The sequence below is a fragment of the Tyto alba genome, unplaced genomic scaffold (genome assembly GCF_018691265.1).
Source record: "Tyto alba isolate M040663 unplaced genomic scaffold, T.alba_DEE_v4.0 Super-Scaffold_18, whole genome shotgun sequence".
Classification (NCBI taxonomy): domain Eukaryota; kingdom Metazoa; phylum Chordata; class Aves; order Strigiformes; family Tytonidae; genus Tyto; species Tyto alba.
The window spans coordinates 11,654,636-11,667,232 of NW_024881280.1; the positions used below are offsets into that span (position 1 = coordinate 11,654,636).

The following is a 12,597-nucleotide window of genomic DNA, read 5'->3' on the forward strand; positions in this document are numbered from 1 at the left end:
GCATCCTCAGCGCGGCGGAGCGCGGCCAGCTCAATGGCCGGGGCCGTTAGCGCGGCGCTTCCGGCGGGCGCGGGGGGTTGTGGGGGTTGAAATCGTCGCGCGCCTCTTCTCCGCGGCGGTGCTGAGGAGCGGGAGCCGTGATGGTGAGCGGGGCGGGAAGGGCCCGCCGCCCCCTCCCCGCGCCCCGCCGCCGCCCGGGCCGCTCCCCCTCCCCTCCCCTCCTCTCCTCGGGCGTGAGGGGCGGGCGCCGGCGGGAAGGCGCGGCGGGGTAGCGGAGGGAGGAAGGCCGCGGCCGCCGCTCCGGGCCCGGGGATGGGCGGGGGGGGCGGCACGTGCTGGCGGTGCAGCGGCCCCACCGGAGCCGCCCCGGCACAATGGCCGGTTGGTGACGGGGGGGGGGGGGGGGGGGGAAGGGTGGAGGCTTCCTGGCGCGGAGCGGGCTGGCCAGGGCGCCTGGGGTAGCGCGGCTCCGCGGGCCCGGCCCCTGTGCCGGCCTCAGGCGGCTGATCGGTGTGAATCGCAGCCGTTTGTGCCCGTGCTGCCTTCCCCGCTCCTCCCCAGACCTCCGAGCGGGGCGGGAAGGGCGGTAGCTTGCGCCGGTGGGCTGCTGGGACGGCGTGCTGAAGCACAAAGGCTGGAGCAAGCACAATCGCTTGTTGCATTCATCCAATACATTTGAATATGCTGAAGGAAGCTGCCCTGCCGTGGAAGGACAACTGCTGCTGAGCTTGCAGCAGTTCCACATCTGGCTGGCGCTTGCCCAAAAGCAGTTAGCCTCAGCGAGGGCGAGCAGCAGCTGCAAGCCCTGTCCACTGTTGTCCACAGTGAGAGGTGGCACTTAAACCACTGTTTCTGCCCAGCAGAAGTTACTGAAAAGTGTTTAGGTGTGTGCAGTATACCAATATTTGCATCACTGCACATCTTATTCTTCCAGTACTTGGTTTACCTTCCTTTTTTTTTTTTTTTTAGCTTTATTGTTGAATAGACTACAATGGGTGGAAGCCTCTTTGAGCAGGTGCTGCCTGGCTCCAAAGTCCTGGGCTGGCTGTCAGCACCACCTTAACCGTTTTTGCAGGGTTGTGTCTTCAGTAATGGGAACACTTTCAAAAGTGTCGTCTAGAAGTTCAAAATGGGTATAATATAAACCATGTGGTATCTCATTCAGTGTCCTGCTTAACAGCAGCCAGTACAGCTGTGCTTTTTTAAGAAAATGCAAAAAAAACCCCAACATATGCATCAAAATATAGATATAATATAATCAGAATCAGTCTATATTGGGTTTTACGGATCTTCCCTCGCTTTGGTTTTCCTAACTATAAGCTTTATATCTATAGGAAAGCACAGTAGTTATTAAATCACACTGATTTTTGCCCTGTCCCCAGGTACGTATTCAGTAGGGGAGGTAATAGTTGGAGGAAACTTCTCTCAGGGTTCTGAACTCGTCACTTTTTTTGTTCTTATGTGGTAGGAGAGGAGGAGTAATTTTATCAAATCAAACAATTTATTATCTTTTTCCCCTTAAGGTAAAGTAATGGGAAGTTCCCAAAGAAATCTTTGAGATGTAATGCGATTAATTCTACAATATGGATGGTCCCAATGGCATTAATAATTTCCACGCCAGTATCTGGTAGGGGTATTGTAAAGTATCTGAAGTGGTAAATGGTTTAAAGTTAGAAGCCCAAAGAACGTCCACTCTAAAATTCTTAAAGAACTGGTTTACATGTCTGGTTCACTGATATTTTTCTTCTGTAATCTGATTATTGGGATGATTTCAGATTATATACATTCATTTAACACTCAAAGAATGGGAGGAATAACCAGAACCCCTAAAATGATTCCCCAGCAAGATCCTGAGAGACCAAATAAAACTTTACTCAAATTATGATACAGTCCTGTAACTCCTGGTCAGTTCAGTTTTATCTATGCTCTCCTACGTTTTGTCAAACACAACTTTTTTTTAATACTTAATTCAGTTGAAAGAGAAATATGCATATGTAATCAGACACCACAAATAGAGTCTGCAAGACATTCCAATGCCAAAATAACACAACTTTATTTAGAACACACTGACTGAACTGGCTGACACATCTTGTCCGTTCTTGTTAATAAGAGATCCTTTGTGAAATGCTCCCAGGAAGTCAGAGTTGCAAGTCCTGGAACCAAGCTTTTTCATCAGTGACCAGCAAATAAAAGTGATAGTGCTGGAAAAAATGTTTTATAATAAACTTTGGCAGTCAGTTGGATTACCTGGTTAAAATGCACCTATGTAAGTACAGTGCCCTTAGGAACAGCCAGATACCAGCCACGCCTTGGGGAATTCCTTTCAAATCTTAGCGTCCTCGGGCATACATGAAAGTGGACCTAAATGCTCTAGTCTCCTTTGTGTGATTTTTGTTACGGTGTGTAGCTTCTGAATTCCCCTCTTTTTCAATTTGTTTGGGAAAAGCATTGCTGCTTTTGTTTCTCTCTAACTTTTTCCTGGGCTTCTCTGAATCTACCATGTTATTTGAGTCAGAATTTAAAGAGCCAAAGACTATTCCAGGCATAGGAATACTAGCAACCATGGTATAAAAATTTGTCATGTTTTCTTAAATGTTCCTTGTAAATCCTAACATTTGCCATTTTTCTTTTCTGTCACTGCCTTTGGTGAACACTGAACTGGTATCTTCACTGATACGTCCAAAGCATGGGTCAGGATTTTTTCTTTCAGCAGCTGATTAATTTAAACGCAATAATATGCTTTGGTATTTGTTTCCAGTGTGTCTTACTCTGCAGTTGCCTTCATGAATATTACATGTTGTGTGCTCACCTCATATATTAGCACTGAAAATGTTGGATCCAATTAGCAGCACTGGAAATGGTGTTTTGTAGCGTGCTTGCAAACTTTCTGTGCTTTGTAACCTGTTAATCAGATCACAGATTGTGTACACTTCAAAAATCTCGAGTGTTTGCTCAAATCACTTTCTGTAGCCAAGTGAAAAATATTACAAAAATAATGCAAGCCACAAGCCATACAATCGTCTAAGTCTTCCCTGCAGAAGAACAAGTTTACAGAGTGACATTTGGAACAGTTATCTGTGCCATAATTACTGTTTCATTAGACTCTCCAAAGTATGAAGAATTGGTGCATCTGTTTCACAGGAAATAATCTTGAATGCTGAGTGCAGATTTGTTTTATAATTTGCGTTCCCTTGAATTCAAGTGAATAACTCAAAATAGCTATTTCTGTTAAAATCTTTATGGTGAGACTGACAGTGAAGTTAAGTTGGACTCCCTCCTTGCTCTTTAATTGGGATATTCAAAACCTTACTAACAGCTTCCATTCTTTTAAGTAAATGCACTAATGGTATAACTTTTATACATTGATCTTTCGTGTTTAAATAGAAACTACTATTTCCATGGTATTTTATTCAACACAGTAGCTGCTTTACTGGTGATTTTACACATTTTAAAGTTACATAAGGTTTGCTAAGACTGATTGGAAACAAAAATTAGCAACACTTATATGAACAGTAAATACTATTTGGAAAATGTCTGTGTCCTTGATTGCTAGTTAATTGTTTTAATATTAAGCTTCTTTGTAGTCCTTCATTCAGATAACTTAATTCAAACAAATCATCATGTAGATTTTGCAGGTAACCTGTTTTCATGGTGTTTGTTTTGTTTTTCAGTCTCACACAATTCTACTTGTCCAGCCTACCAAGAGGCCAGAAGGCAGAACATACGCTGATTATGAATCGGTGAATGAGTGCATGGAAGGTAGGTGCAGATGTGGTAGTCAAAAACTGTTATTCAAGCCCCATTTTTGACATATTCCCAAACTTAGTAAGAAAATAAGTAGCTATTCATGTTTTCCTAAGGTAATTCACAAAAAAATGCAAAAATTTCTCATGCTTTTAGTTTAGTAATGTCTTGGCAAACCAAAAAAATAGTTATTCATTGTTTCTAAAACTTCTATTTATATGAACTGTCTCTATAACTAGATTAAGCCACATTCAATTTGCGTGAGTAGGCAATATTGCCTAACTCTCACTAATTTTTATGCTAGCCACTTAAAGGAAAGATTGCTACTGGAAATAATATATAAAATTACGTGTGCAACTGATACATAATGTGCAGCCTTATAGCATGCATGCTAGAGAAAAAATCCTGCAAGACTTTGACACACATAGTGAGCTTGAAAGGAAGACTGAAATTACACAGCTGTATGGTTGAAATGTGGAAGTTCACTTAACATTAAAAATTCTAATTCCAGGAAGTTTTGCAAGGCAAACAAAAGCATAACAAACACCAGATAAAGCCTCTATGTTGACTTTAATGTTATATTCCTGAAATGTATCTGAATTATTTATGGGCTAGCTTAAATAAAACTGATTCAAATTCATATGCAGACTTGTGCTGTCACTTTTACCTAAGTAGCTCATGTTTGACTCTTTCATCAAGAATGATCTTTCTCACAAGATTTGAGTAGCTTTATTTGACGTTAGTTCTTCTCTTTCTTAGGTGTTTGTACAGTAGGAATATATGTTGCAGTTGCTGTCTTAAAATTATTTGAAGGGATTTCAGGTTTCTGTTAGAGTTTATTGCATGGAAATTTACATCTTTGACAGAATCAAAACTTTTTCCTCTAGACGATGATAATGCTTCTTTCCGTGATTTTATAGCATTATGTTTCAATGCAAATAGCTAGAACAGCAGCATTTCAACTCCACAGAATTTGAGTAAGAAGTTTATGTCTTTGTTTTAATGGTAGTCATCTCTAAACTTTCCTGGTATCTGTGGTTCAATAGCTGAAGAAGTTTCAGCAAATACAGTTGTTGGGTTTTTTTAATATTTCATTGTTAATCTTGTTTCTTTGTAGGAGTCTGTAAAATGTATGAAGAGCACCTGAAGAGAATGAATCCCAACAGTCCATCCATTACATACGATATCAGCCAGTTGTTTGACTTCATTGATGACTTGGCAGACCTCAGCTGTCTTGTGTAAGTCCAGTTGTACCAGTCTAGTTCAGTGAGTTACAGAAGTGAGAAGTCTTCAATCTAAACTCTTACATGTTTTATGTGAAATCTGGCAAGGGTTTGGGTGGTTTTTGCAATAACTGTTTGTAAGGCAACAGTATTGCAGCTGGCATGCCACGTTGCCCACTCCAATTACCTGCACTGAAATAAAGAATCTCTAAAGAAAGCTTAGAAATTGATAGTTCACTAGGAATTTAGACACCTTGAAGCTCCCAGCATTTCAAATCCTGAAGTCCAACAGTTTAATACAGCTATGTATCTTATTAATGCTAGAATCTGTTTAAGTTGGGGCTGTATCTGCCTTTGTGCAGTTGGTCTAATTCTTAAGGAGGCAGAATGATTCTTATTCTGCTGAGGGCTGTACTAGTGGTACGGTAGAAGTCTACAGAATTGCATTGCAGCCAACTGTTTATTTTGATCAAGATACAGCAAGGTGGAAGTTTCTGTAAATCCTAATGAAGTGATTGAGGAACAGATCAGTCCTCCAGGGAGTCCTAGCCAGTTGTTTTAAGTGTTCTTCTGAATACATTATCTCCAGTTCTCATCTGTGTATTAAAGTTGTGGGCAAGCAAAGGTGGCCTTGTGACCTTCCAGCCTGACTGCATTGTGAAATCAAATGCTAAATTTGACTATTCAGAACATAGCTCAACATTGTAACTAAACCAATTCATCCAGATCGTATTTCCCATACCATAAATTTCAAGGTAATGGTTTGATATGACAGTGGTATCACCTTTGCAGATATTCTGTAGGAATAAGGATACAAATGTCATATTCAAATAACAAGACATAGTACTTGACTTTCAAGTCTCAAAATTCCAGAAACTCTTTCTAAGCCAGTATCAGGTGTGGACATTCCTGCAGCTGTACTGCTCTGTCTGAAACCCCAGTGCAAGTACTTACGTAGCTGCACAGTGAACAGCCTTTGTCAGTTAATTCCAGTTTAAAATGAAAAGCTATTTAAAGCAAACCTGAGCATCAGATTGCTTTCCTTTGCATTCTGATGTACATACAGAATCTATGTTACTGATAGTGACTTATTACAAATGCCATTTACCAAACTTTTCAGTAGAATAAGTAAAACAGGATTACAGTTTCTGCAGAGTTGCCTTGTCCCTAGATGCTCTGACACATTTGATCTTCAGGTATCATAGAGCTGGGCTGATGCAGTTTGAAAGACACACTTTATTTAACAGACTGAAGCTAGTAGGAAGTAGCAGCTGTTTCCTAGTACAGTCTTGTGCCTTTCATAATGAGGCTGGTAAACTCAGTGTCATGCCAAATTCTACTTCAGCTTACAGTTTTCCACCAGATGGCACACGTAGCACGTAGTGTACCAGACATGTCTTGTGTTCATGGAGATTCCTAAAGTACTTGCTGTCTGGTTTTGCAGTGTAGCATTGTGAACGGATTGGGGTGGGAGCAGAAATCAGTAGCTTTTTCCTGAAACTAACATTTCTTTTACTGCACTGGAACTACTACTAACTACTACTGTATCAGTATATACCTAAACTCTATATGGCCTTGAACCAGTCATGCTGGGGTTTAAATAACAAAGCTTTCTTAGAAACTATATGCTTAGAGTTTTTTCTTCAGGTAAGGACTGTAAATCGTTCTGGATTAAGTTATCTCTGGATTTTTACTTAGCTTGTTACCAATGACAATCTCACCCTTCTTACCTGATTAGAAATATCTGTACCAAGATTTAAAAACTGACCAGGACTTCAGTAGTTCTTGAAGCATTCACTGAAAGTACCACGTTCATCAATAAAACATTCAACTTTAAGGGGGAAAGGAGGGTGTGAATCTACACAGATAACTTCACATGATTTGATTTAATTTTTCAGTTTAATTCTGCTTCAATTCAGCAATGTCTTGAGTAACTGAGTTCTTTGGCCCCGGAAAGAAATCTTGCTAGTGGACTACTTTTATCAACTATCTGGGAGTAGCAGAGAAAATGAGTCTGTGGGTTCTTGATTTCAGTTTGATTTGTATGAAGGGTCCTTGTTTGTTAGACATAAGCTTGCCCTCACTGCGAACTAGCAAGAATCCTCTGTCATCCATCTATGAGCCTACCTTTGCTGCTGGAAAATTGTTCATTTTAGAAAATTATTCATTTTCTAAAAATTCCAAACAGAAGTGGAACACTTGCATGAAGTAGTGTTGAAGAAGTGTTTGGCTCATTAAGACAAATTAGATAGTTTCCTGGTAGAACTACTCTTCATTCTGAGCTCCAGAACATTAAGGTGCTCTATTTGTTGTCTCTCATAAGTAATTATATTCATGAACTAAAATGTGAATGCACTGTGATCCAGTCACTCAGTCCTTGGAGCATCTAGTTTTATTTCAGGTTCTTACTGATCTGCTGGGTAACTGGTTTTTAGGGATCAGGATAAATCTGTTTGCTAAGTGGCAATTCCCATCTACTGATATTACTTGTGTTCTGTACACAACTTTCTGCCTCATATGCTTGAGGACACTTGTTTGGGAAGCTCTTCTGGTAAACTTCCTGCAGGGCAGACTGATAGTACATTAATTCTTTTTTTCTCTCTAGTTACCGTGCTGATACTCAGACATACCAACCATACAATAAAGACTGGATAAAGGAGAAGATCTACGTCCTCCTCCGCAGGCAGGCCCAGCAAGCAAGCAAATAATGGGGGCACCATCATTACATGGGTTTGGGGGAGGGCTTGGACAACAGGTGTGTACAGAGTGTAGTAGTGAACGTTTTGTATTATAGTCATCCTGTTGCCATCTTGTTAAACTCTTTAGCCAGGACTGAATGTATTGTTAGAGATGCAAAGATTTTGTTGGATTTGACTTTTTTTCAGTGTAAATGGAGAAGAAAGTGCAACATCTTCAGCAGAGTTTTAATTTGTTTTTTTTCCTCTGGTTAGCTAATGGTCCTACCTTATTTGAACCCCTGGGGCTGTTCACATTCTACTTCGCCACATTCACTGTATGTGCCCTTCTGTGGGGTTTCCAACATTTAGTTATGTCCTTGAGACTGTCATAATGGGGAATAAAAAACTACCCTTTAGTTAAACTTGAGTGCTGAATTTTGTGTTTTTTGCTAAACAAATTATTAAAAGTCTTTCTTACCTGTTTGACAAGGAACAGGGCTTGAAAGTTTATGTGAACTGAACCAACAGTTGTTTGCTGCATTACAGAATGGCTCAAATTCTGGCCTGCTGAGTTAACTTTTCTGGCCTAGTCTTGACTACTGTCTTTCCTGGCGATCTTTGGGAAACACAGCAACCCTCTTGCATGTTAAACTTGATCTTTCTACAAGGCATTTATATTCAGGTAAAGGTGTCTGCTCTGAAATAGGTGGTGGGTAAGAGCAGGCTGAATGTATCATATCACAGACCTCATGAATTAGTTTACTTCCAACCTTCCCCTGAGAAAGGAATAGGCAAAGCAAATTGGTTTGATGGGGATCTGGCCCAAACTACATTTTCCCTTTTCAAGAGGATAAGGACTTAACTATCTGCACACAGCACAAAGTTCCATCTGCACCTGAATGTCTTGAAAGCTGATGTCTTCATAATTTTGCTGTACTGAAGAAGTTTGAATTGGAGGACACATTAGACCAAGAAATACAGCAGGTAGAAAAGAAGGCTGGCTTGGTACTTTGTGCTTTTGCATTAGTCCAGAGTTTGCTTACTGTAGGCACAGATTTGAGTCTTAGAGTCTATAGGTATACTCAGCCAGGAGCAGTTCCAGGATTAACAGAGGAATGTAATTCTTTCCAGTGCACTTAACTTCCTAATACACATCAATAGTTTCTGATGGACCTCACAGCAAATGGATTGGCTTAAAAGAATCTGAGGTCAAATTGACTGCCTGTGGTAAAGCTTAATTAAAGTAGTTTCACTTAAGTGGTAAGTAAGAACTGCTGAAGACTTGGCATCAAATTACTGGAGAGAGAAATTCTTAGAAAGCTAGTGGGAGGGGGTGTTAAACTTTTTTCTCAACACAAATACAGATTGGAGATTAGACCTACTAGCTCTACGGTTGTAGTGACCAGGAATCAATTCAATCTGCTAACATCAAAACATGCTTCCCTTATAATAAATAGTGATTTTCAAAACATAGCAGGTCAACAGTATATTAATCCATTTAAGATTACTTAAAACTGTAAATACTTCTGTATAGACATTTTATGTCCAAATGCAGCTTGACACAGTAAAACTTACAGAATTCACTCTTGCCCCATATAATAACATTCAAGTTTAATATCAGCAATGTTATTTAAACACCTGATACAGCTTATCCTCCTGTATAGCAAATAATAAAATAACATGTTCTTTCCTAACATGTCTGAGGTTAACTTCTGGTAAATATTTACTCTTTTTTTGGTAATAATTCCAATATTCTCTTGGTGGATCATTCAAGTTGCTAAGTAGGATGTGATTTTACAGTCTTTAAGTGAAGCCAAATAAACATCCCTTCTCACTTCCTACTGCATTATAAATATTTTCCTCATTCTGTGAGCTTGTTTTCAGCATAAGGAAAACCGGCAATGTGGGGTCTTTCCTTATTGTGAAAAGCACAAGGAACATGCTGAATCTATAGTAATCAGGAACATGGAACATAATTCTTCCTTCAAAGATAACCTATAGTTTAGTCCGATTAAAAAAAAAAAATACAATCTTCCTTTCTCTTGGTTTTGGCTCTGGTATAAGAACTGTGTAAACTAAAAGCAGTAAAAGTGTACAAAATATGAATCTCTCAGAGCAGAAAATGGGAAGAAGGTACTTTAAAGCAGGTGGTAATAAACATTTCTGCTTTATGAAAGGGGCATTGTGAAGGTACATTTTTTGGAAAGTAGAAGGTAAACAAGCAGTGACTTCAATGTTAATTCACTTTTTTTTTTTTTTACTTCTGTGGTCATATCAGCAATTGGAAGTATTTGCAGAATTAGAAAATGCAGGTAATTGTTCCTTTTATACCTTTGGAGCCAGACCCAGCCTTCTGCTGATATAAAAACACAGTCAATAGACCACTTTAAGAGAAGGGGTTTGAGCATCATCTCTCCCCCTTGTCGCCCAGCTACAAGTCTCTTTTTTTTTTTTTCCAATGAAACAAACTACCAGTTAAAACTCTCTAGTGCATCGTTCTTGAGCTGCTGTTCTCCATATTCCTTTAAAATTTCCTTTTCCTTGATTAACTATTCATGAAACAGCAGATTTGTTGCTCAACTAAGCAGCTGACTGAATACACTGGAAGGAAAAAAAAAGTGCTGCAGCATCTACCTGATGTGCGACTGGTTAGAAAGAAGAATCTGGAAGGCTTTCTCCAACTAATCACTGCCTTCAGAAATACAGTAAAGAGGGTTATGAGCACTCGGAAACAGAATGTGCTAGTAGGCTGGTACTCCATTAATGCAGGCTGCTCTAGCAGGGCAGGTGAGGACTTACTCTCCAGTTTGCTGCTTGGCTCCTTTCCGGTAACGGATGGAAGCAGGGCATTTAGGACTTGATCTCCAGTTGCGCCTGTTCTTAGAGGCATAAGACAGCACTCCTCCTAAGAGATACCAAGCATTTGCCAAAGCTCAGCTACTTTAGAAGTGAGGTTCAGCAGCAGCATTTTGCCAGTAAAGCCATAAACAAATTGCACAATTACAGAAATTATGTCAGAAAAGAATCTGCCGTCCCATGCATGCTTTGCCTGGGGCAGGTTGTCTGGTGCTTCCTGCGTAAGGGATAGGTGCGAGTAGCAGTGCTGGTCATGCCTGCTACAGCGTGGGAATAAATGATAAAGTAAATTGGCTGTTTCTGAGGGAGAGTGGTACAGTATGGTAAAAACAGGCATGAAGAGGGGAATCCCGAGACCTAGTCTTTCCAAGTGTGAAAATACTTACTCTTTTTTATTTTAAAGCGAGTCCATTAAGCCAGCCTAGCCTCAGTCCAGCGAGATGTATGAGCCCTCATCCATTTGCCAGGAGTACAGAGCAGGTGCCTGCCTGACTTCTGCTTGGCTTGTGGAGCCATGAACCATGCTGTGTCTTTTCTAATCATGGAATAGGCAAGTCTTCGCGCAGCCTCTGGACTGCCTGCTACCGATTTCAAGTTGAGGCATGATCAGAATGGTGCAACTCATTTCTTGGCATGACAATTCACTAAGTAAATAGGAAGGTGAAGTTTTGTGAGATGACTGAGCTGATCTAACAGTTCACTGCTGTTGAAAGGCATGATGTTCCTTCATGCTATGTACAGAAGAGACAGTGGGTGTTGTGGGGAAGGGGAGAAAAGACTGCCAGTCAGCAGAATAGCTGGTCACTTAAAAAAAAAAAAAAAAACAAAACCAAACAAAAACCACACACAAAACACCACCAAACAAACAAAAAACCCAACTACTCATTTGAGGCTTTGAGAACAAGGTCAAGCATGGTAGATGAAAACAGCATATATATAAAGGACCGGTTTATCTACCACTGCATGCTTCTGCCAGTCAGTAATGCACTGGGGCAGGGGCTAACCCTGCTAGGATTAGAATTTGAGTTGTATTTGACACCATGATAATAACAGGATCACTCTCGTACAGGAACCCCACTCTGCAGCCTGCTTCAGTATGCTGAAGGGGGACTGTGAAAAGCAAAATTCAATTTGTATTCCTGCTTTAAGGGTGGAATAAGCTAGGTAGTTAAAATACTTGTCTACACCGTTTCTTCCATCATCACATTCCTTTAATAGACTGAAATCATGACATCCATTATAATACATCACAAGCACAGGAGGAAAGCAGCATCCCCATCATTTCATCAGTCTGTTCCCATGCTTAACACCGCTGTCACGTACAGCAAGGAAAAAGAGTAAGTGGTAGCCCAGACCATCTTGTTGTCTTTGTTAGTACCTAATATATGTGCTTTAGAAAAGCCTGTTTACAAGCAGAGACTTGACCACTCATAGCAATTTTTAAGTTGGAAGAACCACCATATTTTTCACTTGCATTAGAAATTGGTAAGAAAGTTGCAAAGTTGCTGGTTGTGACCTCTACCACATGCCAAGCAATGTGCTAGTTCGTGATGCACTGAGAGCAAGGATGCTTCTTAAAATTTACTTTGCTTTAGAGTACATAAACAGTTATGTACATTTGCAATTCCCACTGAGTAACAGCCTGATTGTACTGAAACTCAGCTATGTTGGAAACTCAAACAATCCATCAAGAAAGCTAATAAACAGAAAAAAATGAAGGGTAGCTGGATTACAAGTATAAAGTAATTTCAAGCTCCAGTTTTTCAACAGCCATGAAACTGTTAAGTGTCTGCTAGACCCTGGAGAGCATTAAAACAAGTAAGTTACAATTTCTCTTACCATTATCATGGGGGGGAGGGAAGTATTTGGCAGGTTGGGGAGCATAATTTAGCAATTCTCCATCAGGAGACAGGGTATGGCAGAGGCTAGTGACCGAGTCTGAGATTCTCAGCCTCACTGATCATCTGAGCGACTCATCTTAGGTACCCACTTCCCCTTGAAGTCTGTGAATATCAGTATTTGTCTCAAGATAAAGTGATAAATAACGTGTACTAGCTATACATAAACTGCAAGAGCAAGTCTGCTGAAATAGAAAA

General features: G+C 40.4%; 1 protein-coding gene across 1 annotated transcript; it reads left to right on the top strand.

The window, feature by feature from the left end:
• The first annotated feature begins 19 nt into the window (after positions 1–19).
• ERH (ERH mRNA splicing and mitosis factor) lies at positions 20–8,067 on the top strand. Its single transcript, XM_032984706.2, has 4 exons — positions 20–143; positions 3,672–3,759; positions 4,862–4,982; positions 7,573–8,067. Exons 1-4 carry the CDS (start codon positions 141–143, stop codon positions 7,673–7,675), a joined length of 315 nt encoding a protein of 104 aa, XP_032840597.1. The 5' UTR covers positions 20–140; the 3' UTR covers positions 7,676–8,067.
• The last annotated feature ends 4,530 nt before the right edge of the window (positions 8,068–12,597 follow it).